The 26,050-nt window shown below is 38.0% G+C and overlaps 5 protein-coding genes, 1 non-coding gene and 1 pseudogene across 8 annotated transcripts; 2 read left to right on the top strand and 5 right to left on the bottom strand.

The window, feature by feature from the left end:
* The first annotated feature begins 37 nt into the window (after nucleotides 1-37).
* On the top strand, nucleotides 38-111 carry TRNAN-GUU (transfer RNA asparagine (anticodon GUU)). The gene has a single exon. It is a non-coding gene; the product is annotated as a tRNA-Asn (tRNA).
* A 177-nt stretch (nucleotides 112-288) lies between these two features.
* LOC140767291 (uncharacterized) lies at nucleotides 289-2,019 on the bottom strand. Of its 2 annotated transcripts, XM_073107142.1 has the most exons (3): nucleotides 1,881-2,019; nucleotides 961-1,778; nucleotides 289-670 (listed from the first exon to the last, which is right to left on the bottom strand). In XM_073107142.1, the coding sequence occupies exons 2-3, from the start codon at nucleotides 1,771-1,773 to the stop codon at nucleotides 611-613; spliced, it is 873 nt and encodes a 290-aa protein (XP_072963243.1). In that variant the 5' UTR covers nucleotides 1,774-1,778; nucleotides 1,881-2,019; the 3' UTR covers nucleotides 289-610. The 2 variants fall into 2 exon arrangements, with proteins under 2 accessions (XP_072963243.1, XP_072963242.1); XM_073107141.1 differs by lacking the exon at nucleotides 1,881-2,019 and having other exon boundaries at nucleotides 961-1,861.
* Nucleotides 2,020-2,074: 55 nt separating this feature from the next.
* On the bottom strand, nucleotides 2,075-5,845 carry LOC140767289 (uncharacterized). The gene is made up of 2 exons (XM_073107140.1): nucleotides 3,897-5,845; nucleotides 2,075-3,801 (listed from the first exon to the last, which is right to left on the bottom strand). The coding sequence occupies exons 1-2, from the start codon at nucleotides 5,084-5,086 to the stop codon at nucleotides 2,322-2,324; spliced, it is 2,670 nt and encodes an 889-aa protein (XP_072963241.1). The 5' UTR covers nucleotides 5,087-5,845; the 3' UTR covers nucleotides 2,075-2,321.
* A 2,742-nt stretch (nucleotides 5,846-8,587) lies between these two features.
* LOC140767301 (uncharacterized) lies at nucleotides 8,588-14,021 on the bottom strand. The gene is made up of 4 exons (XM_073107158.1): nucleotides 13,504-14,021; nucleotides 12,405-12,641; nucleotides 12,083-12,300; nucleotides 8,588-9,103 (listed from the first exon to the last, which is right to left on the bottom strand). Exons 1-4 carry the CDS (start codon nucleotides 13,762-13,764, stop codon nucleotides 8,929-8,931), a joined length of 891 nt encoding a protein of 296 aa, XP_072963259.1. The 5' UTR covers nucleotides 13,765-14,021; the 3' UTR covers nucleotides 8,588-8,928.
* Nucleotides 14,022-15,761: 1,740 nt separating this feature from the next.
* Nucleotides 15,762-15,911, bottom strand: LOC140767911 (U1 spliceosomal RNA; annotated as a pseudogene).
* Nucleotides 15,912-16,224: 313 nt separating this feature from the next.
* Nucleotides 16,225-19,650, bottom strand: LOC140766501 (barley B recombinant-like protein D). 2 transcript variants are annotated; one of them, XM_073105881.1, is made up of 2 exons: nucleotides 19,445-19,650; nucleotides 16,225-17,663 (listed from the first exon to the last, which is right to left on the bottom strand). In XM_073105881.1, exon 2 carries the CDS (start codon nucleotides 17,571-17,573, stop codon nucleotides 16,608-16,610), a length of 966 nt encoding a protein of 321 aa, XP_072961982.1. In that variant the 5' UTR covers nucleotides 17,574-17,663; nucleotides 19,445-19,650; the 3' UTR covers nucleotides 16,225-16,607. The 2 variants fall into 2 exon arrangements, with proteins under 2 accessions (XP_072961982.1, XP_072961983.1); XM_073105882.1 differs by lacking the exon at nucleotides 19,445-19,650 and adding an exon at nucleotides 18,657-19,399.
* A 2,954-nt stretch (nucleotides 19,651-22,604) lies between these two features.
* On the top strand, nucleotides 22,605-23,628 carry LOC140767040 (uncharacterized). Its single transcript, XM_073106791.1, has 2 exons — nucleotides 22,605-22,975; nucleotides 23,055-23,628. The coding sequence occupies exons 1-2, from the start codon at nucleotides 22,865-22,867 to the stop codon at nucleotides 23,487-23,489; spliced, it is 546 nt and encodes a 181-aa protein (XP_072962892.1). The 5' UTR covers nucleotides 22,605-22,864; the 3' UTR covers nucleotides 23,490-23,628.
* The last annotated feature ends 2,422 nt before the right edge of the window (nucleotides 23,629-26,050 follow it).

Raw genomic sequence — 26,050 nt, 5'->3', positions numbered from 1 at the left:
CTAAGATTTATATTTTATAAATAACTCAGATCCTAAAGCTGGAATAGCTCAGTTGGTTAGAGCGTGTGGCTGTTAACCACAAGGTCGGAGGTTCAAGCCCTCCTTCTAGCGTTTTATGTTTAACATTTTTAATTTTTATTGTTTGATTTAAGAAATCAGCAAGATTTCACCTAACTTAGTTAATTATTTTCTCCCTGTCTACAAAATTTACAGATTTACGTTGCCAATTAAACAACATCGTACATTGTTGAAAATTCCACTATTTCCTCTATAGTCAAATGGGGTACACTTCAATTTCTTATATAGTAAATAGGTTGCACAGTAACACTATGAGTTAAACCCGCAATTGTTCTTAATTAGCAAGATCCCACTTTTAGGATTACATCCTGGCAAGCATTTCACAATGGGTCTCCTCATAATAACTCGTTGAATATAAATAATTACATCAATCTAGATGTTGCTAGTTTCTGGATTTAGAATCACAACACCGAAGAGGACATCTCTGTGGACTTGAAAGAGAAGCAAATAGTCTTGCGACTTGTGAACATCTTCAACTCTAACTCTCATCTACTCCTCTTTTCCGCCTCACCAGCGTGTAGCGAATGCACTATCATTTTTTGCTACTGATGACGAACGGGAAGCATGCGATCAGACTCTTCATGGTGAGTTCCTGCAATACAACAAGGGAAAGGGAAAGAAAAAGAAGAGAAAATTATGATAATAACCTCAGTAACTGCCGCCGAATGCAATCAGAGTTTCTGGGTTAAATTGAGCATGATACCTTTGCGAATACCAGTACTTGATCTCGAACATCAAGAAATATACATGTGAAATTTATTAATGGGTTCATTAAAGTAATAATTTAGGTTAGCCTTTCAAGAGCTCGCTAGATTCCAAGTAGAAGAGTTTTAATTGTCTTAGAAGAAATATATTAAAAAAATCTACAGTTGAGATAATTACCATTGAAGGATTTTTCTCCTTGACATCAACTGTTTTCCTTCTGTAGCTCAACTTGCGGCTTAACTCGATGAGTTCTCCAAGAGTCACTGTCCTCTTCGCCAAAGGCCTTGGTTTATTGACATAGTTGTTCTTAAACACTGGTTCCGGTTCAGTAGTTGCTCTATCTTGCTTAGAGACCTTATTAATGAAAGCTACTTCAGGAGAAGATAAAGGGAAAAGGAACTCCAGAACTGATGCATCACCACCATCATTCTGTGTGGTTGAGCTGCTTGAGCTACTATGTCCATCAGTTTCCGATAGTGAGTACCATGTCTCATGCCTGTTTGAGCTGTCTTCACTTAATTTTTCCCGGGAAGTAAAGGAATTTGGTAGAGACTGATGCAAGTTAGCAGCTGCTGGAGCTGTTACTGATGCAACTTGACAATTAGTAAGGGAAGGATCTGCACCAGATGCATCGTTACCGATATGAAAAGAGAAACCCTCGAGATTGAATCCTTCAGAATAGTCCTCGTCTTCAGTGATAAAAGGATTTAATGAGCACCTCGACGGAGATAAGCCGTCAAGCATCTGCGACGAATATATTGTTGACGAGTCTGGAAATTGCTGAGATAACTGGACCAATGGCTTCCCAGGTTCTTCTTCCCACAGGAAGGGAACACTCACAACAAGTTTAGCTGGAGATGGAACTGAGATTGTCGTCGTTGGCTTGGAAATCCACTCTCTTTTTGGTGTGCCAGGTTTCAGCTCCCAAAGATATGGAACTGAAATCTGCTGCCTGACTCTTTGCTGAGGATGAAACTCTAGGCTTTCCATCTCCTCTGCCATTTGTGGTATAGTGTTAAAGACGAATCCCGGTTTAGAGTTGTAGATCACAGGCACTGGTTATATAAAGTAGGGCATTTGTGGGTTAGATGAGCTACCTCTTGATCAAACTGTTCTCGTTCAACTATTCCCATTTGGTGGAACTGCAAGCCTAATACCAACTCCCCTTATGTTTCCTGTGTGTCTGATATATAATATATTCATTATTCATACAAGGCTATATAAGAGGATTAAAAATCTTTTACTGCAATGACACAAAATCAATATTAATCACTGAATGAAGAAGGAGAGGGAAGAAGAAGGAATTGCTATTGTAACAAAAATAGGGTTTTCTTACAAAATAAAGTAAATTTCATGTAACAAATGCAACAGCAATGGTTGAAAGATTAAAGAATGAAAAGAAAGAATTCAATCTTTATCTTTGTTCTAGGCCGAAGATGTCTTCTGTTTTCTCTCGTTAGTCCTTGTCTTCCTTCCCATTGCATTGAAGGCCAGGTAGGCCAGAAATCAATTTTGATTCAAATATTTACTTGCAGGGATCATGAATTGGTTTTAACTGATTCCAGAAACTGGACGACTTCTGCCATACTTGGCCGCTTTGATGGAGCCTCCGACGTGCATACCAACCCCAATTTGAGTACCTGAATCAATTCAGTTTCTACAAATGCCCTCAGGTTCCGATCGAAGCAGTCAGATGCAGTGCCATCCTCCAAAAGTTCTCGCACATAATCACGCAGCACCACCACCTTCGCTGCTCCCTCGCTTTCCACCGGCTTCCTTCCTGTCACGATCTCGAGCAGAACTACCCCAAAGCTATAGACATCACATTTATCGCTGTATCTCAAGCTCTGCGAAGCTAATTCTGGTGCTACATACCCAACTGCCGTATGAAACTTGGTCAAATCATAGCTACCGAGAATGGGCAACAACTTCCCCAATCCATAATCTGATAGCTTAGCTTCATAACTCTCGTCTAACAATACGTTAGTAGACTTGATATTGAGATGCAGGACTTGTGGCCTGCAGTCATGGTGAAGATAAGCAATTGCCCTGGCCGTCCCTAGAGCTATATTAAACCTCCTGGACCAGAACAGCTCACCCCTGCCTCCACTGCTGCTGCTTCCAGAGTAGGAGTGGCGAGTTCCATGGAGGTGATCATAGAGATTCCCATTAGGAACGAACTCGGAAAGAATCAACTGCATTGTGGATGACCAGTAGTAGCCTTGGAAAGCGACCAGATTCGGATGCCTGATGCTACCGAGCCGGCCCATCTCCTGCTCGAACTCATCCTGGTTCCTGATTCTCCCAAGTGTCTCCAGCTTCTTCACAGCAATGGAGATACCGCTCTCGAAGCTGGCCTTGTACACCGTCCCGATAGATCCACCACCAATTAAGCAGTTCTTATCGAGCAGAGCCTTAGTCCCCGCTTCCCAATCTTCGTACTTGGAAGGTAAGCTCTTGCTGAAAAGAACCAACTTTCCGAGGATCGCATTCGAGCCCATGGACGCCGGAGGCGTGCTCTCGGAGATCAGGACCTCTTCCACCCCTCCCTTCTTCCTATATGCTCGGATGTTCATAACAGTCACTACACAGATCCCTACAAGGATAACAGAGGCAGCAACAATGGCCACTATAGCAGAGACACTAAGGAGCCTCGTTCTCCGGGAGCCGGGTGTTCCCCCGCAGACATTGTTCAAAGGAGGGCCACATAACAACGGATTATGCATGAAAGCTGAGAATCCGAACTGTTGAAGGGTGGGAGAAGAAGGGATGGTGCCGGAGAGATCGTTATAGGACACATTGAAATGGGTCAGTAGAGTAAGACTTCCCAGAGATGGAAGAATGGCTCCCGAGAGTGAATTCTCCGAGAGGTCAAGGAATTCGAGATTGGCAAGCTGGCCCAGGGTTGAGGGGATGCTCCCATTGAGGCGGTTTCTTTGCAGATCAAGATGCTTGAGGTAGGTGAAGTTGTAGAAAGAATCAGGGATTCCTCCCTCTAATCCGCTGCCAGACAAATCCCTGCACAAAGCAAAGACCTAAGCTTTTTATTGATTCATGAAAGAAATGGTCTTCTGGATTGAGTCGTTATAGTTGTTTGCAAATGAATTACTCACAGCTCAAGAAGGAAGCGGCATTGGCTCAGAGAGCTCGGGATCTCGCCGGAAAGCTCGAGATTTTTCAGGTCCAGTACCTGAAGCAGCTCGATATCTCCAAGCTCCACTGGAATTAGACCATCAATACCGGCATTGTCCCCTAGCCTGAGCACGGAGAGAGACTTCAAACTTCCGATGGCGGTCGGGATGCTTCCGCTGAGATTGTTAGACCCTAAATCCAAGAACCGCAATGCCCGGCAGTTCGCAATGCTCGCCGGAATCCCACCATCGAGACCATTCCCGGAGACATCGAAGTAACCTAGTCTCTCACCACACGACGTGATCTCTGGAATCTCCCCGACGAAATCATTCGAAGAGGCGTTGAAATAGGTGATGTTCTTGAGGCTAAGCAGCTCCAAAGGCACTGACCCGGAGAAGAAATTGCTCCCGATGTCGAAAAGATCCAAGCTTCTGCACGTCGAAACCTTATCGGCGACGGATCCCAAGAGCGAATTGCTCCTAAGTGAGACGTAGTTGATGTCCGGGGGCTCGCAGATCTGGGACGGGAACTCTCCGGTGAGGTTGTTGTAGGAAAAGTCGAATCCCACGAGCTTGGAGCAGTTTCCGATCGAGTCGGGGACGGGACCGGAGAGATCGTTGTGCGCGAGCGACACGAACCGGGTCTTGACGCAGTTCTTGAAGAGCTCCGGCGAAATCTCGCCGGAGAAGGCGTTATAGGAGAGGTCGAGCAGACGGAGCCCCGGGAAGCCGCCGAGGTACTCCGGGACTGCGCCGGAGAGGGCGTTACGGCTCAGGTTTAGCTTGTGTAGGGTTCCGGAAAGGGCTACGAACTCCGGCGGTATTCCGCCGGAGAAGCGGTTGCCGAATAGGGAGAGGATCTGGAGGGACGGGAGGCGGGAGAGGGAGGCAGCTAGGGTTCCAGCGAGGTCCGCGCTGTGGATCAGTACCTTCTCGACGCCGCCGGCGGGGTTGCACGTGACCCCAACGAAGTCCCGGCAGGGGTCGCTTCCGGCCGCTGCTGTCCACGTTGCGAGGGCCCCGCCGGGGTCCGAGGTGACGTTACCCTTGAACTCCAGCAGAACCTCTCTCTCCGCCGCCGTCGCCGCCTCCGCCGTAGACAGCCGCCACGCCGTCAACAAGGCGAGGAAGAGCAAACGGAAGAGACAACGGCGGAGGAGGAGGAGCGTCATCTTACCCGGCGGTTACGGCAACCAGCTACCGCAGCGACGGGTTGGTGTGCGGTCACCGCCGTAAACATCCCCGCTGTAAGGCGTATTTAGTAGTAGTATTAGTAGCAGTAAGCATACAAGAGTAGGTGAATGCTTTTGGCGGAGTGGTATTAAATGGTGGTGGGAAGAAAGGACTCAGGTGGTTGATTAATTATTAAATATATAAATCACATGGCCAAGCCTTGGCTTTCTCTTTACTGTTCCACATTTATTCCTCTCCCTCCTGAGAGAGAGAGAGAGAGAGAGAGAGAGAGAGAGAGAGAGAGAGAGAGAGAGAGAGAGAGAGAGAGAGATCTTCGTCAATTAAATGGTGCAGGAGAAGTGAATGGTAGTGATGAAGACTCTCTTCTTCCTAGTTGTTGCTGGAGATGGTATCAGGCATTCAATGTTCACACCAACCGCCATCAAAGAAGAGAGGGACCATTTCGCAAAAAAATAGAAAACGGAGGTGGGTTTAATCAGTTGGTCTATTTAAAGGGAAAGCAAATGGATCGGAAAGAAAGGAGATGAAAAGAGATGATGGATCATTGAATTGAATGCGTGGAAAAGGCTACGTTGGTTTTTGGAGCAAAAGGAGGGGGAAAAAAACGAGGAAGAAGAGATGCGTTTTATGCTGTTGTGCTGTTCGGTCCAAAGAGCAAAAGGATAGATTGATTGATATTTGATAGGTAGCAAGAGAACTCGTAGCTTACACGGCCCAACAACGAGGACGGGTCGGCTTTGTCGCCAATTAATTAGAGAGTATATGATTAAGGGAAGGAAACAACGATGAATAGCTCTTAGCTAGTTGTAAAAGTTTAGAACTGTATGATTCCAAAATATTCTCTTATTGAAAACGATATTTTGAATTGAGAGAATATTCTTTACTAGAAGTCAATTTATTTTTAGTAGCGATATCTGAAAATACGAGGTTGATGTGCAAATATTAGTCTTTCTAAACCCAGCAAGCTTAACAAACCCAGAGGCCAGAGGAAAGGAAAAAAGGGCATGATGCCCCCCCTTTCCAGTGGAATGATCAAGAAGACAAATTAATATTCGCCTCAGTTAACAATGAAAGCCCATTGCTTCGGCCTGGCGTACTGCTTCCAAAGTCACCACAGTGGGATAAATAAATGGAATTTTTTTCAAAAAAAAGACTTCGTGTTCACGCCACTGGTGGGCCAAAGTTTGCACAAAAGGGCAAGGACGAGTGTCCTGATCCTATGATGCCATGCATTGCTTTAGAGTTATAGTTTTGGCTCTATTGATCCATTCACACCCCCTCTTGCATTTGGTTACTGGAATTTCCTAGCAAATCCTTTTGTTTTCATGGCAAGATCTACAAGAGAAATCAACCAAGTGGTTGTTCTGTTTTCGTAGCAGAGTATGCAGAAGCATTGCTCTTTTCTGCATTCCATTAATGTCCTCAACAGAGTTAAAGGAACAATTAATAACAGCAGATTGCAGTGATATCAAGAGCCGAGTTTTCTTCCATATTATCGGCAGTTTGGATATGTTTACGAGTAGTTTTATGCTTAAAAGATGCCATGAGACAGGTCAAAAGATTATGATGGAAGATGACAAAGATGGTGATAGTGAAGAGTAGTACCTAGGCTACGTGGAAAATTGGTTCATGTTTCATTCGTTTATCCCATGTTCTTTATAGAGGAATTCATCACTGTTACTACTTGGTTATACTAAAGAATGATATAGGACATATATATATCCATAATAAACACCGCATACAAAATGATCGCAGGGGTTGCAGGAGAGGGACGTGTCGTGAAAAGAGATGCCAAAGATGATACATCTAAAGCTAAAACAGTTGACCCCATCGATGCACTAGAAATATACGGACAAGACTTGCCGACAAAGGGAAATCAAGTGCATCTCGCTTTGCTATTGATGGTTTTCGAAATTCGCCTGGACTAGTTGACACTCAAACGTACTACAAATCCATGAACATAAGAAGACTGACGAAGAAAAATTAGAGCTTTAAACTATTTACTTTACTTTTTAATTATTTTAAATATGTTTAATTTATCTTAAATTTAAAATATAAAATTATTTGTATTTAAAAATCGTTGATTGAGTCATCAATTTTTAAAAAATTTCTCATATTTAACAAATTATTATATAAATTATTGATATAATTAGTAACTTATATTTTAAAGTTACCGACTGAGTCAGTTCATTATCAGCTTTTAACCAGATTAGTCCTCCAAAATATTTATTTTACTTATTTATATTTAAAATTTAAATATAAAATTACGTATTTTTAAAAATTACTGACTCAGCGAGTAATTTTAAAATATAAGTTACTAATTAGATCAATAATTTATATAAAAATTTGTTAAATATGAGAAATTTTTTAAAAATTGATGACTCAATCAATAATTTTCTAAAACTTGTGCATCTATTCATTACGATCATGGATTGCAATTTGCAAGGAAAAAGAGTAACGATGGCAGGCTTAATTTTCCCCATAAATTGCCCTTTGCCCAAAGAGTAATAGCGCAAATAAAAGCCTTCTATTTTACTTTGCATTAATTTATGCGGGCATTTGACATAAATGACTCTTAATTTATGAGTATGATTAAAGACTACATTGTATAAAATTGCCCTTTCTGATTAGTGCTTTGGTCTTTTGTTGTTTAATTAATAGAGTAAAAGTATAATAAAAAGATAATTATTATTAACTAAGTACTCAATTAAATATTAGAATTTTTTACTTAATTGTCATTGAAAACTTTTAAACTATCATAATTGCCACCAAAATTATTAAGCTCTTTTAAAAATATTAATTAAAATACAACTAAGATTAAAAAAGAAGACTATTTTACCTTTATATAAATTATAAAATTAGTCCAAACACTACTTAATATTACACCTAATACCATAGCACGATGAAATAAATCTTATTTTATGTGAGAAAAAAATATTATTGATAAATAGTTTACACTCTAAACCTAAAAGAAAGGGTATTTTTAGTTATTACATGTATTCATTAACTTTAATAATTATATACTAAAATTATTCTGTTAAAATTTAACTATAATGTTAATTCTTAAAGTGCGAGAAAAAAAAAATAGTGACAATATTAATATCTTAATGAATTATGTAAAAATCCCGTTATAATTGCCACCGTGTATTTATAAGGCCACTATACGTAGCATTTACCTTTCTCCAAACTGCTCGACATGGCAGCATCTAAGCCATTGGAGCTTCTTTATCTACTTCTCACCCAACTACCAAGATGCTGCCATGTCATAGCTTATAAACAGTTCATAATGTCGGTGTGGTGTACAGCTGTATTTATGCTTTTCTTTGTTCTTTTCCATTGTATATTGGGGTAGGCTACTCGGATGCATGCATTCATATCTTATAATACTACCGTGGATGTGTCCTGTTGCATATTATTAAATAATATTAGGATAAAACATTCACACTACTTGGTACACAAAAGAAATCTGATCGAGAATCTAATTGCCAAAAGAATAATTGAAGATCTATTCAGCAAACACACTGTTCTTAACTTGTCAACTGAAGGGGTATTTTGCATTTACAAAGAAGTAATATTGGGTAAATACAAAGAACAACATATAATTTTACTCTCTCTCTCTCTCTCTCAAATTTCAAGTGAAATGAAAAGAAAAAAAAAATTATCCTTTCCTTTTTCCTTTTGCAATTGCAACTAGCCAGTAGTAATGTAGTATACACAAATTCCAGACTCATCCACCACATTAATTTACCACTTGTCAACAAAAGGAAGATATAGACATGTAGTAACTGGTCTGCAACGCAGGCCCTTCCAATGCTTTCACCTAACTGAGCTCATCCTCTACTTGGAGTGTATGAAGAGCCTTCTTGGCATAGATAGTAATGGCTGCAGTAGCAGCTGCAGTTACCAAGAAGCCAATGCCATCGTAAATGATCTGCTGTACTGACAGAAAACCACCTTGGCTGGTTGCATCGGCCAAGCTACGAAGCAATCGCCCACTGTTCTTCCAAGTGATAAAGAACCAAAGCAAACAAAACATGGTTACAACTTGCAAATCAGGATACCGTTCTTACTATTTAAAAGAGCATGCACGTAATCCAAATTAGAAAGGAACCGGACGAATAAATCAAGTTGTCACTGGGACATAAGTGAAGTGTGTAATTTGGCAGTCAGAGATTTACGAAAAGTGCAAGTGCTTCCTAGCTGTGCTCCAAGTATATAAACATGTTTTAGTGGCCTATGTAATCTGTCAGAGGTATTATGGGGTCACATTCCGTAACAGTACAAAGAGCATCAAATCAAACAGCATCTTTTTCTACAATATGAGATAAACCCTCCAGGACTCTGCAGAGAGGAGCACATGGGGCTTGAGCTTGAGAATAAACTCCTTCAGAATGCTCAACTGAAAAGAGGTATAAGACTAATAAAGAAAAAGTTCTAAGAACCATGAAGATGGAGTCATGGGATAATGGCAAACTTCTTGACATATAGAATGAGTTCAGATAGCTTAAACAGCTTTCTGAATATCTAATTCTTTAAATGAAAGACATACTCAGAGTGACCCACATTCAATGTGAATCACAGATCCTTTATTCTTCAACCTGCACCTAATCTGATAGAACTGAAAAATGGTAGGGTGGTGTACAACCATGAAAGTTAATTTATTGAATCGAAGAATTTAGTAGTGAAGTTAGAATACTGTGCAGCATGGAAGGTGACATAAAAAGAAGGCTTTGATGATCGGATGAGTGTGAGTAGATTGCCACTTTTAAGTTGGATCATTCCCAGTAAGACGATACTGCATGGTCAAGGTGGCATTGAAGCATTACGACCTAGAACACCAGTGAATATATCTCATCCTTTTTATGTTTGCCTCTGCTGCTGCTTAAAACAACCTCCTGAATTTTTTCCTCAGATAGCTGAACACAATTTCAATGCTTTTTCTTCAAAATATACTTGAGCGTAACCAATATCCATTAAATTCTTAAAAGTTTTAGTAGTGCAAATGCACAATTTTTTTTTTATTCTTCAATAAGTTTTTGGTACTTTGGCACTATTAAGTACACTATATAGGAGCATCACGACTTCCTTTACAATCAGTAATGTTGATCATCCCTGTCCATCATCATTAACAAGGCTGGAAGAACATCTATGGTGTTTTCCAGCAATTGTTAACAGAATATTATGTGATTTCATGTTACTTAAAGAGATCAATGAGCAATATTCTTGATACTAAATAGCATAACTCCTAAGGGACGAAAAAAGGAAATGCAAAAGAAAAGAATATGTGGATATCTGACTCACTGACAGGGGCTCCAAAACTGAACTGTTTATGACCAAGTGAAGAGTTAAAGTAGCTAACTCCAAAACTTGAATTATAGATAATCTACCCTAAACACAGATTTTTCAGATACTTCCAATTGATGCATCAATGATCAATTATGCATATCTTTGCATCAATGACTGATATGGGCATCATCTTCAATTTGACCAAAATAAAGTTGCTTGAGTCCAATTTTGGTCTAATTAGACTCAACTTATCTTCATTTAATTTGTTGAGTTGATTTTTAATTCAAATGATCAATTGAATTAGTCGATTGATAAATATGGTAAGCCTATATGCGGGGATGTCCGCATTGAGTTATTACCTAAATTGAGTTAGTCAATTTAGGTAAGACTTAATCAATTAAGATCCTATTAGGAAATGAATTCATATTAAAATTTCAATTGATAGTTATGGTAAGCTTATATGTGAGGGATGTCCACATTGATTTATTACCTAAATTAGATTAGTCAATTTAGGTAAGATGATCAATTAGAGTCCTATTAGGAAATAAGTTCCTATTAGAATCAGTTAGAATCAAAGTTGTTAACCTATTTAAGAGTTATCGCATGAAAAACAAGGCACGATTTGGAACAAGATTTATTTGAAATCTCTTATTTTCTTTTCTGCAGTCTTCTTCTTCTCTCTCTTTCTTTCTCTCCCTTTCTCCTACTCTGTCTTAAGATTCTTCTCTAATCTCTTCTACTTCCTCTCTAAACCTCTTTCCTTCAATCTCTACTATTTCGTTGGTTACTGCTACTGTCCAGAAGATTCCAGTAGTGAAAGAATTTTTGAGTACCCGGACGTGAAGAGGACTTGATTTCAAAGTAAAAGCACTACTATTCTATTTATTGGTAAACCTGAACTCTAAAATCTTTCTTTACACCATATTTTAGATATTTTCTACTATTAACGTACCTATTTGAGAGTTGAGGAAGCTACTGCTTTATCTGAGTGGTTTTCTCTCCTTCCATCTAGTAGTGATCATTTTAATCAATTAACTTCTTATTAGTTATTACTTACTATATTTTTCTTTAGTTACTTGTTTGGATCAATTGTTCTTCAAAACATTGCGTTCATACTAGATTTGCATTAATGACTCAGTCATGTTCAAGCCCCATCAAGTAAAGAGCCTAAAAGAGATACCATGTAGCATAACCCGATGAAGACAAGTTCCTTAGTGATGAAAAGCCTCTAAAAGAGAAGCATTCTCTTACTCACAGCAAGGAGCAAACGAGAAAATGAAGATTGTAATATCAGCCTAGGCAAGGAGTGGACAAAGAAATGAATATTAGAAACTACTTTTCAATCTTATTCAAGAGCATTAAGATTTTAGACAGTCACATAAATCAGCAAATCATGCTACATAAATGTAGTTTCATTATGCCATACAAGAGAAAACTAGCTTAGATTGAGGTAAGCCATATCAAAAATATGACATACAATTGACTGATTATGCCTAAACTGCACCTTGATAATCTCAAATCAACTATAATAAAGCATATGACTAGTTCGCTACATGGGAAAGAAATAAATGAATTTACTTTCATAATTTGAACTGTCTCAAGAAATAAATTAGAGAAAGATAATCTTCTCGTTAATAGAACTCATATTAACTTTTAAAAAAAAATCAGCTATGATGAGAATACCAAACCTGTAGATCGTAATAAATGTTTCGTGCACTGTTCCAACCATTGAGCCACATATATAAGGACCATATTCAACATTTGTAGCCACAGATGCATAATTGAAAATAAGATATGGAAATGGAGAAATCCTGAGTAAAGCAACAGCCCTGAATTGGTGAAACCAATCTCCTTCACCAGCCAGTCTGATTATAGCTGCTTTCTTTGGCCAATTTTCCAGCCATCTCTGTGCAACAATAAACAAAGAAAGTGATTAGAACTAACAATTGACCATTCTTTTGAAGGAAAGGCGTGCTTAAAAGAAATAGCTTATGGGGAATAGAGGCTAACTTGTAAATTTTTATGGAAGAGAGAACCAATAAAAAATGGCAAAGACATGCCAATGCTTATTGCTCCCGTAATTAGCAGAAAACCATATCCATATCCAAATGTCATCCCTGCTATCCACATACAAGGAGAAGAAGGTACCAATATACTGGGAAACAATGCAATAGAGGCAAACAGTATCAGTGCAAGAATTGGTGTGCTAAATGTTGTCATCTCCCAATCAAGAGTTGGTATAACCACCTGCGAAGATTCAAGACGTCACACATATTAGAACACTAAAATAGAAAATTGGTTTAGGCATAGGCATATGATTTACTGATGTCATGAAGTGATGAAACCGCATGTTTCACTTATAAAATAGGTACTAGAGTGTATAGCTGAATTGCATGCATGTAAGTTGATCCAGATGTTGTGAACATGTTTCGTTCCTCATAGCCATGTTGACAGAAATTTAAAATTTTAAAACAAGTTACAAGGGTTTAAATAGGTTGGGTGATTGGCGAACAAAGGTAAAAGGCAGCAAAATGTTATAAACAAAAAACTGCATGAATTGTTAAACCATACCTCATGCAGCATACTATTTTGAAAGAATAAAGTACAACCACAATATACAATTAGGTAATTAATTAATTACCCATATGCCTATTATTTCCCAATTTCATATAATCACTATGTTTTACAGTGGCAAGGTATTGAAAGGGGTTAATTTACAAATTTCTCGAGTCAAAACAACATTTTCCTAGTAATCACGAACACATTCTTTATACACACCCATTTTCTCCCAAATAGAAAAGTATTGATGGTGAGGTTAATACTCACATTTAGACAGAGGTACTGAGCTTTCTAATTGAATATTCAGCACCCTCTTAACCACTTAGTAATTATTTTCAATACCTTTTCCCCTTCATTGTAATTGTTATTCTTGAATGTTAACTAGCAATCACTACCACAATTTTAGCTCATACAATGCATCGATTCTATTTATCAACATGGAATTCATTGCAGCCATCACCCAGACGAACAAAATAATGCTATCCACAGATGTTAGATCATGGCATAGCTTAATCCAACATTAAAAAAGAATATAAGGGAAAAGAGGCACCTTTTTAATGATCACAGGGCCTGCGAGGAACACGAAAGCTGCCCCGCCGGCCAAAACACAAATGCACAAAAAAACCACCTTCGCCCACCACCGCCAAGAACACCATTTACTTTGCGAGGATCGGGACTTCAACCCCACACAACCTCCATTCTCCACCTCCTCTAATTGGGGCAACCTCACGTAGTCCCCATTCCTCTCATCTACTCCCATCTCCGCCTTCCAAACCACAATATCATCTACGGATTCTGCCCGATAGGTCATCAACCACAATCCAGTTACGAAATCCTAGAATCCCCCGAATAAAATCCAAATCAAACCAAAATTCCAGAGACAAACAATGGGATCGTATCGTTTTTAAATCGAAATCGACGAAGAGGCTTGAAGCGGAGGAGAATCGGAGCTTGCTTCACGGATTTCCGATTGCGGAGGCGTGAAGGCTTAGAGCCTAGAAACAATTGGGGTTTTGGCGTTGGAGAAGCAACGACAGTGGCCCCGGCTAAACCTAAAATAGGAAAGAGATGGAACCGAAAGTTATATAGATTTCTGAATTAGATTTCTTTCCAATTATTACCAACTAGTCACTAATGGGTCTTTATTGTATAAATCAAGTGATGGTATGTTGGAATTATATTAATTTTCAAGTGTTAGTTTGCGATTATGGGTCAGTTTTTCTCGGACTAGGTTAGTGGTGGAACAGCTGTCCATGAATGTTCTTTTTCGTAAAACTTTAGGGTCTTCTATGCAAATACCCCGTGCATTATCCTATTATCGGCAATGTAGTTAACGGCAACGAAGTATTTGCCGACACGATAGAGGTTTTGGCTTTTGACCAACCTAGCTCTCCTTTAAAACCTTATTTATCCACATAATTATAACCCTAAATTTAATATTAAATAAAGTCTATTTATTATAGCTATCAGTTTTCTCTAATATTTTATTTTCTAAATAAAAAGTAAAAAATACTGATCTTTAAAATTTCAACATTTTACTTAAAAACAGAGAATACACATAAAATGTTAAATAATTAATTATTTTATTAAATACTAAGTTTATAGTCTGGCCTATTTGGACTTTTAAAAAAAAGATTCGGTAACAAACTCCAAAAGAGATTGCATCATGCATGGGTTTATTTGCAAATATCAATTAAAGTAAGAGGTTATTAAAAAATATCCGTCTATTACCTGGCTAAACCTTCGCTACCAACTAACGACGTAACGATCACCAACAGCAAGGGGTATTTGTGGTATTTCCTAAACCAACCCCACCATCTGTCTTTATAATATCTCTTGCAACAGATCAAGCTGGCGCCATCCGGTGGGTACAGCGAGGAGAGGAGAATAAAATTCACGGGATCGCCACCGTTGGTGAGCGCCACGTGGTGGGGTTCGGAGATGCGTGAGGACCAAAACGAATCACGTCAAACTTCCCGGATGTTGTCAAAAGTACACGTGTCTACTCGACTTTGCCGACTCTTATCTGTCATCATCGGCTGCCGATTAATCGTAGTCACAGCTAACATATTATCTTAAGAGTGATTTGAAAAGACACGACTGGTTACCACTATCTTAAGAGTGATTTGAAAATAACTTTTTTATATATTTTCTTTAAATTTTTTCTTCAACTCATATATTCAAGATAATTATGAGTTATTTATTCGCATGTATTATAAAATCGATTAGATATAAAGATATTCTATAGCAATATAAAAGTGTATTCTTCTCACTCACATTCAACTAAAGGAACAATTGAATGAAACTATAAATATTCTATATTAATTAAAAAGTCTCTTCTTCCTCTAGTCAATTATTTAATTTACGATTATTTTTATAATATATAATTAATAAATACTTATATTTTTTATTTTACAGTTTTATAATATAATTTACAGTTGTTAAATAATTATATTTTCATATGTTTTATAGTTCTATCATGCAATACATAGATATTGAAGGCCACGTAATTCACAATCTTTGAACATCATACCTAGTTTCTAATGTATATTAGTATAGGTCGTAATTTGCAACCTTTTCTATATTAGTTAGTATATATTTATTACTATTTGTACATATATTTAAAAAAAATCAAAATTTGCAGACGTAGTTATTACTAAATATCTCTCTTGATCATTCAATGCGAATTAAGTTTTAAAACAAAATGCAAGACAAAATCAAAACCCCCATATAATTTTAAACGCAAATCAACCTATTATCTATGATAATGAGTTACTGACCTTTGAAATACTTAATTTTGGTATTGGGTAGGGGCCGCGCGTGCGCGTACCCCCGCTACCACAAATTATGACGCCCATTCTCCCGCTTGGGGAGATGGTAAGCCAGCACTCCTCCCAAGTGCAATGGAGGTCGCTGGCGGCCTTATTGATCGCCCATCGACCCCGTCCAGGTAAGTATGGTTCACAGTTACCCACTCACTTCATTTTATATCCCTTTGGACCTTCCCTACTACTCTAATAATCGATGTGGGACTATTGCAACTGCAGTAAAGCATTGAATAAACTCGACGTCTCGACTGCGACGTCTTTGTGTGAGTTAAATGCAATCTAAGAAAAATAGAGGCCTAATAATATCATCACCACCTTCCTACCTTAGTATAGCACAAAGAATGATGAAAGCATAGTTGAGAACGAGATCTGAAAACCTGAACCATTAATGCAAGCATAGTCAATAATACCTGAGTCGCTGCTACTTCGATCTAGCTAGCTATCAGAAACACTGGTAGTCTACTCATTAGTACTGGAAACTTTATCCAAATATATACTGGATTTTGGCCCATCAAGCAATAATTTGCTGAATCTCTACTTTCAAATATGCAGTTGCGAACCAACTAATCAGATACACATAATGAAGACAGAATAACTACATACCATCAACTCTTCTTCAAGGAATTAAACTAACTTGTAAGTTTACCCACCAGGGTATTCAGATATACTCAACCACCCAGAGGAGCAGCATGCTGATGCTTTCCACGCTAACCAGAAGTTACTACGTTCCTTTTGAAGGATCGTCTCCTATAGCAATGCAAAATAGTCTGCGTGAAAGAAATTATTATGATGTCTATGCTGCCCCTTCTCTTCCTCCATACTGGCGCTACTTGATGGTGATATAGCGGTTTGTACCGTGCTTAGCCCAGTGATCTTTGAGGTCCACCGACATTGACAGATCATATCCCTCCATTGCTAGCCGGCTGAGTAGCTTCCTAAATGCACTGCCACTCATCTTGCGCCCATTCATACGAGCATGTCGCTTGTTGGGCATCACCGGCAGCGGATACATGGACATGGTTGTGGTGCAGCAGGAGGACTGCCACCCTCCATTCCCCCACTTGTAGCACTGTCTATACTTTCCTGTGCAGGAGCAGACAGGCACTGGCATTGCCAGTTCATCAAACGCGACCTGGTTCAGTCCCAGATCCTGCCCTTTCCAACCATAATACTTTGTCCGTGAAGCATGCTTGTTAAGATCATCACCAACTACCTCATCCCTCCAGTCACTATCTGATTTCGCAATTGTTACCTGCTTGTTCAAATCCTCACCCCCTTTCTTTCTACTATTTCTTGATGACTTTGATGACTTTTTTGATGGAGAAGCTTGAACATTAGACTCTTTGATTCGTCGTTTAGCCTTCTGGGACTTCATAATGCCATCTGAATCTGTTGAGCTAGGAAATGCCTCAGTTACATTCATCTCCCTTGTGTCATTGTAGTGTCCATCTGAGAACGGTGATTGTGTCTGAAGATGCTGAAGGTGTTGTTGCTGGTGATGGTGGTGGCTGTGTTTTATCCCGCGTGTAGCAGGAGAGCATTCAGACATACAATTGCCATTCACACCATTCTCACGAGCATAGTGGAGGGCTGCAAGAGCATTATCACGCTCCAATACGGCATTGTTACGCTCAGCAATTGCAGCATCACGCTGAAGAATTGCCATGTCTCGCTCAGCTATTGCAGCTCTCTTCTCAGCAAGTGCTATGTTGCATTCATGCATAGCGTCATCGCGCTCAGTCAAAAGAGCCATGATCTTTACATTTTCTTTCAGGTGATGTTGAGTCATCATCCACTATGGTACGGCAAAATAATTTGAGGCAAAATCAGCAGATCAATTTAAATCAGAAAGCTATCACGTGATAGGGAGTATGCTGCTTATCTGCAACACATGGATAACAGAAGTTAAAAGTCGATATAGGGAAGAACGGCCTTGGGAAAGTTTCTATTTTATGTCCTCTCAAAACAGAGTTGATCTTTAAGATTTGCGAGAATACTTAGTTTATTGATGTGTTCATTTAGGTCCGGTTTAAAATAAAAGGTTCTGAGGTTCTGATTGTTCAGAGGATATAATAAAATCAATGAAAATGAAATGACTTATGTGTTATCACAGAAGCAATGGTTATATACATTTAAGAGATGCTGTACCGTAAATATCAAGAAACCGAAGATGACAGAAGGATTATATTGTGATATCCATAATTTCCATTTCTAATGAAAAGAATGCAGAGGATTTAAAGAACGACAATATGCCAGAGAAGCTGTTACATGCATCTTTGAAAAGATTTCCTGAATGAAATTAAAATTCTGCAAAGAGGTGAATAGACACAGTTACACAGATTATTTGTTGACCATGTAGGGTTCTCACAGAAGATCCTAATTTAATAGCAATATTCATTTACAACAATACCAAGAACAATACTCATGTCCAATTTAATTTGAACCTTCATTACTATATTGGATTCCATAACAATATGTAAAACTTCTAGTAGTAAAATAAGACAATTACAAGCAGACAGAAAAACCAAGATTGTGTATTACGGCGTTCTAACCAACCATTTGAACAGCTTTTAAGATATTCTATTACTTATGGTATGGATATAATTACAATTCCTTCAGTTCAGTGAATGCTGAATAGCCATTATTTTGCTAGAAATTAAAACGGCCAGCGAATGACAAGGTCAAAAATCTTGTAGGCATTGTATATAATCTGAATGGAACATTGGTTCCAAAAAGTTTAATAATACCTGATCATCTACTGTAGTAGCTTCAAGAAGCAAAAAAAACAAACAAATATTTTGCATGCAAAACTCTGCCCCTATGTAGTTTGATAGATGCAGAAGTAGATAGAATCAAAGATGAAGTTATCGTGAACCTTTGTTGCTACGGTCAAGCTGGGGACTTCTACTACGAGTTCCTTCCATAGTCCATACTTGAATGCCACTCTTAGCTGTGCGCAATGCTAGTTATTTCATATGGATGGATTTATTGTAATGGTACACTAAGAATCACCTGATCCTTGCAGAAATCCACTTTCCATGGTCGCATTCATCTTATACGCCTGTGACCACTAAAGTTTCACGGGAAGATCTTACTATTAACTCTAGCAAAATTGCATGCCCTAGTATGGATATACTGCAAATTAAACCTCCAACCTCGGTGGAGATGAATCTCAAAGAGATGTGTGTGCAGATCACAATCATTAAGTGGATATAACTTAGCTAGAGTCCACTGGCCTCCCAAATCACCACAATCTGGACTCACCACTGCTCTTCTCACTTATTTCCCATCGAACTTCAGCAATGTACTTCACTATTGGAAATCCCCAACAATCTCAAAACCCTTGTCAAATTTCTCCATTCCACGATCATAATAATGTGAGAAGAAACAGCATCATAAGAAGTGAAAATAGATCCATGCAGCAGAAATTACGAACCCAGCAGCCCAATAATAAACCCCAAGTCTCCCAACACTCAGAGCTCATCAGAACTAGCTTGGCTTACTATGTGCTACAAATCACACAAAAGCTTAGCAAATAAACGGGAGCATGAAGGATCCACAGTCCCAGCATCAAAATCCTCAGTAAAAGAAGAAGAAACCAAGCTAAAATGAAATAGAACCCAAGAAGAAGAAGATTAAAACAAATTAAATTAAATTCCTGACCTTGGAGAAGGCTCGCTACATCAGTACATCCCCCCCCTTCTTCCTTGGTCTCAGTCTTTTCCGGATATAATTCTGTCGAAAATTTCTTCTTTACTTTCTATTTCTTTTTTCTCTTCTTGGATTGCGCGGTGTTGCTCCTTTTCTTGTCTCGTCTTCGTTGCTCCGACTCATGGGTCCGGCCCCAACTTGATCTAGAAAATTAATTGGATTGATCTGCAAAGTGTAGCGATTCGGGTCCCCTCAGCAAAGTCTCTTCTTACATGAATGGTACGTAAATATATCTTTTCTTTTATTTTTTACGGATTTTTTATAATTATTACTGAAACCCTTTTAAATATAAATTTTGGTTGGTTAGATTTTTTTACTTGTTTGTCTAATAGAATTTCTAGCGGAAGAGGTTCAGTGATACAATTAGAAGCTATTTTGCAGATAGCTTTTTTAGATGTTATATTAATAGATGCAGTATCTAATTTAAATTTTATTATTTTATTTAATAAATTAAATCTAAAAAATAGTATTTTAAAATACTAATTAGAGTTTCTTCTCTTATTACTATCCCAACTCATCTCCCTTCTCTCGTTTCAATCCCAATGCATCCCTCTTATAGTCTTAGCTCCTCTAATTTTCATCATTAATCCAAACTCATTTTTCCTCTCCTCTAATTAACTACTTATTTACTAAATACTGATGCAAACCGGGTTAGATCATATCACATCAAAGAAAGATTAGGCTTAATGGATTGAGTCTAATCATCTTATTTAGTTATTTAGTTTAGTTAGAGTCATAGCATGTTATGATTTTATTTAATTAGTTAAATCAAACTCTGTGCAGTTTTAAAAAACTATTCGCAGAATATTCTACACATATCCAAATAATATCAAACTAGTTGGATAAGGTTGCCAACCTCGAGATCTACAACTTTTATATTCATAATTTCTCCAGATTCAGAATCTATATATACGACGAAATGAAGGGTTAATTCAAGAAGATAAGGAAAATTAGTTTAGTTGATTTGTTGGGATTTTAATTTAATTGTTGGTTTGTTATGATTTATTTGGAGTTGTTTAACTTAATTGATGAGTCATTTGGGTGAGCTATGGAAGAAACCCTAATTGAGATTGTTCTTATCTGGATTGGAATTAGCTTTAGCTTCATCTTCTTCTCTCTTTTGACTCTAGCCACTGGCGCTCTCTCCCACCTCCTTCATTCCACCGCCCAAGTCTTTAGTCGCCCTCTTCCATAACAACTTCTCCCTCTTCATATAAGAACTAACAATAGCATCTATCTAGCTATTGAAGGGCTATCAAGTTAGGATCTAAATTTCGGAATCATTGCGGATCAGCTCAGACTAATTCGTAACAAGTATCTCATTATAAAATATAACTAACTGAATATGTATTTAATATATACATTGTTATGATATACAATAAACTAAACAAGTCATTTATTTATCTAGATATAGCATATAGAGAAATATGTATCTTTTAATATATATTTTTGATAAAAAAATATATTTATATAAATATAAGAAATCAAAAGACCTCTTAGATAATTCAAAATTTTATATGTCCACTTTTTTTTCTCTTTATGTAAAAGTGACATGAACGAGGGAGTCAAAATATAATTATGATTGGTTATTCCGTTACCCTCTTGTATAAATGATTGAAAATAGTTTAAAAATTATTTAATTATTCATGATATGATAATAAAAGAAAGAAAAAATATTTATTTCATGCAAAAAGTTATTAATAAAAAATTCACATTCTAATATCTAGGAGAGAAGTGTAAGGTTATTCACATGTTAATTAACGACAGTAATAATATTTAAAAAAATATAGTAATAATTATAATAGTTTAAAGTTTAGCGATATTATATAAATATTTATTTTTATCTTTTATGACACAGATTATGAATTCAATTTCCTTAGTGATGGCTACGAGTTTGGTTCGAACTAAAAACATTAGACTTATTTTGGCCCCAGGCGTGGCCCCCGCTAGACCTAATAGCCTTTCAAGCCGAATCGAATTCATAATGAGTTTTATTTTGAAAGCCCGGACTTGACCATTGGCTAAGGAAATATATCGATCGGGCCGAATTCAACCTATAAACGGGTTAACTTGGGGTTAAACATATTTATCTTTACTGCTCTTTATTTTAAAAATTTTAAATCAGTTTTTTTTACTTTTGATTAAGTGAAGCTGTTAATTTTTTTATTAAATTTAACTGAGCACTATAGTTATTTTAATAATTTGACTATATTATATCAAAATATGCACATATTCTTTAACAAACACAATAAGAGCATTTTAATTATTTTAATATAATTTAGTTAAATTTAATAGAACAATTAATAATTTTACTACTTGGAGACTTTTTAAAGTACAACGAAATAAAATAATTTTAAGTATAAATACGAAAGGATAAAGTATATTTAAATTATAATTTAATATGAAATACACAAGGTTACTATATTAGATACATGTATATTATAAATCAGTGAGAATGCATCAAAAATAATTCTTAGCGATAATCATATATACTATAACAATTAAAAAACACAACGTCTTTGTAGTTTTATGGAGGATTTTGCAACCATCAATATGGCTTATATGAGTTATAAAAAATGACCATGTCATTCTCAAAATTAGTGATAATGCACGATCTATTATGTACATCAGCAAGTATTTAATTAAACCCCGCGAGATTGGATTATTTTTTTTTTCCGTAGATCAAAATTATTGCAAAAGCTGTAAAGAATATTTATGTTTCCAAAATATAGAAAACAAATGTATCCATAGAAAAAATGAAAGAGAGAAAAGCATAACAAAAATCAATCCTTTTATTTAATATTATTTTAATAAAATATATTTCTAAAGTCAGTTTAAGATATATATGATCCTTCCAGCTATTTGCAAAAAAATTTCTTAGATTTTTAATAATAATAATAATACTATTACTATTTGAAAAATTAAAATTCAAATCAGATGATGCTACGCCCTTTACCAAAATTGATTTCCTCGTCAGCAGTCATATCCATTTCCGATCTTATCAAAAAGGAAAACCGAGTACTCCGCTCTCCTCACTCCACCAGATTCAAATATCACTCTATAACAAAACAGAGCGCGGTTATCGAAAACAAAAGGCAGTACGTGGTTTTCGGACTCCATCCAACCGTTTTCCCCTTTCTTTCCCCATAAGATGGAATTCTCATTTCAACGGTTCGGATGGCTTCCGAGCAGGCCTCGATCCGTGTGCTTCTACTCTCAGCCAATCAGAGATCGTTTCTCACTCCACCCCTCGCCTCCGCACCGGCTTGCTATAAGTACCTCTCCTAAACTCCCCCAAATTCTCATCTTCTCCGTTCGATTTCCCAATATTTTCTTCCGTTTTTGTTCCGATCCTCTTTGATTTCTCTCGCGATGCCTGGTGTTGAAGCGAAGGAGAAGAAGCCGAAGGTTTCGAAGCCTCCCAAGGAGAAGAAGAACGAAGATTCGAAGCCTTCTGCGCCTTCGCATCCTCCCTATTTCCAGGTATACAAATCATTAAGAGGTCACCAGAAGTGAGAATAAAAGAACTTTCTTTCTTATTGTTTCTTTATTTGTTGCGTAGATGATTAAGGAAGCCATCTTGGCTCTGCACGAGAAGACCGGATCAAGCCCCCATGCCATCGCCAAGTACATGGAGGAGAAGCACAGTGGGGTTCTCCCCGCAAATTTCCGGAAGATGCTCGCCATTCAATTGAAGAATTTTGCTGCAAAGGGGAAGCTTGTGAAGGTGAAGGCCTCGTTCAAGTTATCCGAAGCAGGGAAGAAAGATTCAAAGCCTGCGAAGGACAAGGCCGTGGCGAAGGAGAAGAAGACGAAGCCCAAGGAGGCATCCTCCGGTGCTACCAAGCGCGTGCAGAAGAAGAAAAGCGTGGCCTCCGTTAAGTCGCCGAAGAAGGCAGCGGCAGTTAGGAAGATGAGGAAGGCACAGTCACCTGCGAAGCCTAAGCAACCCAAATCGATCAAGTCCCCTGCGGCCAAGAAGGCCAGGAAGGCTTAGGATTGTATAGAATAGGATTAGGATGTGGTAATCTTCTTGTGGGATGTACATGCTGTTAGTCTCCTTTTTGTCCTAAAACAATGGAATGTATTCTGGAATCTCATCTTCCATGACGAGAATAGAGATATATTTCAACTCATATCTTCGTATCTGCTCTTTTATTGGCAAGTAAATAGCAAGGCAAATGTAGGAAAACTGGCAACAAGGCTCGTAAAGATTGCAAAATTATATTGCATTCTTCTTGGAGTCTTTGACCTCCGATTAACAAGGGGGCAAGGCAAGATGAGTACAATATGCTGAGATTTCAGTTAGTCTCCTTTCACAGACGTCGCTACTATTAAGAAATGGCTAAATTGGATAAGACGATCGAACTGCTAAGAGAAAAGTATGAACTTCAAACTGTTTATAAAGATGAAAGTGTTGCCAGGAAAGGTTGAAATCAAACTCAACGCAGGAAAATGGTGCCGTTACACTATCCCCCCCCCCCTTTTTTCATTTAACTGTCTGTAAGCCACTATACATATGAACTGGAGAACTAAATAATTTTATTGCAAATCTTATTGTGATTTTACTCTGATATTATCTTCAATCAGCTATATCCAATTCATTCTAGTTATTCTGCAACCTTATTATCCTGCAAGATCTAGCTTCATTTTATAGGCGCGCGTTGCCATCGATCCGGCTGAATAATTACATTCCCATGAACTCCAATGCGTTTACATTCGACAAATGAGAGAAAAACTTCCATCATGGAGACTATTGCAGGTTGACTGTGTGAAATCTTGGATTCCAACATGCCATGATCCAAACACTGGCCCCCCTCACCAAGAACGGAGCAAGAAAGCCATTGGTGTCAGACAGGGAAGCACAGTTGGAGATCACCGTCTCGCTTCCCATCATGGCGGCTCTGTCGAGTTCTTCTGCAATCGAGTTATCCCCAAGCGAAGTGGACATCACACGCATACAATTCTAGCTTCCCACTAGCCATCTTTTACCCCGCCTTTCTCCTGCTCTCGTTCCACACACCGTGAGCGAAAGTTACTACTTACACTCCAGTACTCCACCTCTCCTCCTCCTCCTTCCTGACTCCACCTGTACTCATGATTCGAAATATCCCAGCCACAGTTGCATCGCATTAGCATCAGATAAAGATCACTTGCCAAGAGCACTGCTCTAGTTACATTTTATATCTACAAGTTTTAATTATTTTTGTAAGGTTTTTAATGTAATCGGCAAAATGTCTCCAGACAATTTTTCGTTTTGATGTTCTAAGTGCCCCGGTTATTTATACAGAGTATATGCACAAGATTGATGAAGAATTTTGTGAAGTTCTACCTGAAAGACAAGTTTTCAAGGAGTAATTTGAACCGGCCGCTGACAATTTTGATGCACGAAAGTTTGATGTTTGACTATAACCAATGTTAGAAAGAAAATATGGTTTAAGCTCACATATGGTTCAAATACACATATGATTCTTTAAATTTCATTTTGCAAACTTTTAAAGCAGTTTCAAGTTTCAACTATTCTTGGAGGAGTTATATAAGGACTTCAAATCTAATACTAGAATTTTTTTTTTTGGTCTTATTTATCTTTTAAAATGGATTTTGAAGAACATTCTACATTTTTCTACTCATCGTTTAAGGGTGGCCGAAGTTAAAAATCAATCGTAAAAACAGAGTATAACAAGACACTATATATATAAATTATTGAGCCCCATTTTATAATTGGTATAGTGATTAATTTGATATGTAATTTTTTCCTTAGGTTTGAAGTTTCACATTAAAAAAAAAAAGATTGTGTATGCGATTATTATTTTTTAAATTTTACTTTCCCCATTTTATATTGATTCTTTTTTCCCCAATTTTATTACCGTCATGTCACGCAAGGAGGTGTTAAAGCAAATAGCCTAGGATGTGCAATTTTATGCTTCATTTAATCGCCTATCATTAGCGCACTAATGAGCCAGCAATCATAAGCCATGCATACATAGAGGAGAGAAGCTTGACGCTCACATATGCAACAAAACCCAAAAGGGGTACACGAGTATGCAACAAGTGTGTGATGCCAACCATCCCTTTTTCTTTGCCAATGCCACCCCATTCATTGATCTTGCCTTTTACCTCTTTCCAATTTTATCGTAGAGAGAGAGAGAGAGAGAGAGAGAGAGAGAGAGAGAGAGAGAAGAGAGAAGAGAGAAGATATTATGAGAGGAGGGAGGGCCCTCAGGTATGCTAAGCCTTTTGACTCTGGAAACGTGGGCCGGGATACGGTCACCGCCCCACGGCCCAGAGGGACAGCGCGTAAGGTGGTGGAGGGAAGGTGGTGGGAGATGGGGCCCACTTGGTAGAGCCCAATGATGATCGGAAGCGCTCGGGCCCACCCGCACCGTCCGACGTGGACGAGCCGTCCGCGTCGCCCAAACGCCGCCCCACTTGCCCGGAGATCACGCCTCCCACCAACGTGCACTGCGAGGAAATCAAAACAATTTTCTCAGAATTAATTACGGTTTTACTTTTACTAGTAATTCGATTTCATGCAGGCATTTAACTCCTCGGTAAACT

Source organism: Typha angustifolia, chromosome 9 (assembly GCF_048772165.1).
Source record: "Typha angustifolia cultivar Huaian chromosome 9, ASM4877216v1, whole genome shotgun sequence".
NCBI lineage: Eukaryota > Viridiplantae > Streptophyta > Magnoliopsida > Poales > Typhaceae > Typha > Typha angustifolia.
This window is presented reverse-complemented; position numbering and strand designations above follow the sequence as displayed.

Excerpts from the sequence above, each read along its gene's own strand:
- LOC140767040 (XM_073106791.1), top strand. The coding sequence starts at position 22,865 with ATGCCTGGTGTTGAAGCGAAGGAGAAGAAGCCGAAGGTTTCGAAGCCT. Across the intron at positions 22,976-23,054 it reads CGCATCCTCCCTATTTCCAG|ATGATTAAGGAAGCCATCTT; the intron begins GTATACAAATCA and ends TTTGTTGCGTAG.
- LOC140767291 (XM_073107141.1), bottom strand. The coding sequence starts at position 1,785 with ATGGCAGAGGAGATGGAAAGCCTAGAGTTTCATCCTCAGCAAAGAGTC. Across the intron at positions 671-960 it reads AGGAGAAAAATCCTTCAATG|GAACTCACCATGAAGAGTCT; the intron begins GTAATTATCTCA and ends GTTGTATTGCAG.
- LOC140767289 (XM_073107140.1), bottom strand. The coding sequence starts at position 5,086 with ATGACGCTCCTCCTCCTCCGCCGTTGTCTCTTCCGTTTGCTCTTCCTC. Across the intron at positions 3,802-3,896 it reads TGCCGCTTCCTTCTTGAGCT|GGATTTGTCTGGCAGCGGAT; the intron begins GTGAGTAATTCA and ends TGCTTTGTGCAG.
- LOC140767301 (XM_073107158.1), bottom strand. The coding sequence starts at position 13,764 with ATGACCTATCGGGCAGAATCCGTAGATGATATTGTGGTTTGGAAGGCG. Across the intron at positions 12,301-12,404 it reads TCTTCCATAAAAATTTACAA|AGATGGCTGGAAAATTGGCC; the intron begins GTTAGCCTCTAT and ends ATTGTTGCACAG. Across the intron at positions 9,104-12,082 it reads ACATTTATTACGATCTACAG|TGGGCGATTGCTTCGTAGCT; the intron begins GTTTGGTATTCT and ends TTGGAAGAACAG.
- LOC140766501 (XM_073105881.1), bottom strand. The coding sequence starts at position 17,573 with ATGATGACTCAACATCACCTGAAAGAAAATGTAAAGATCATGGCTCTT.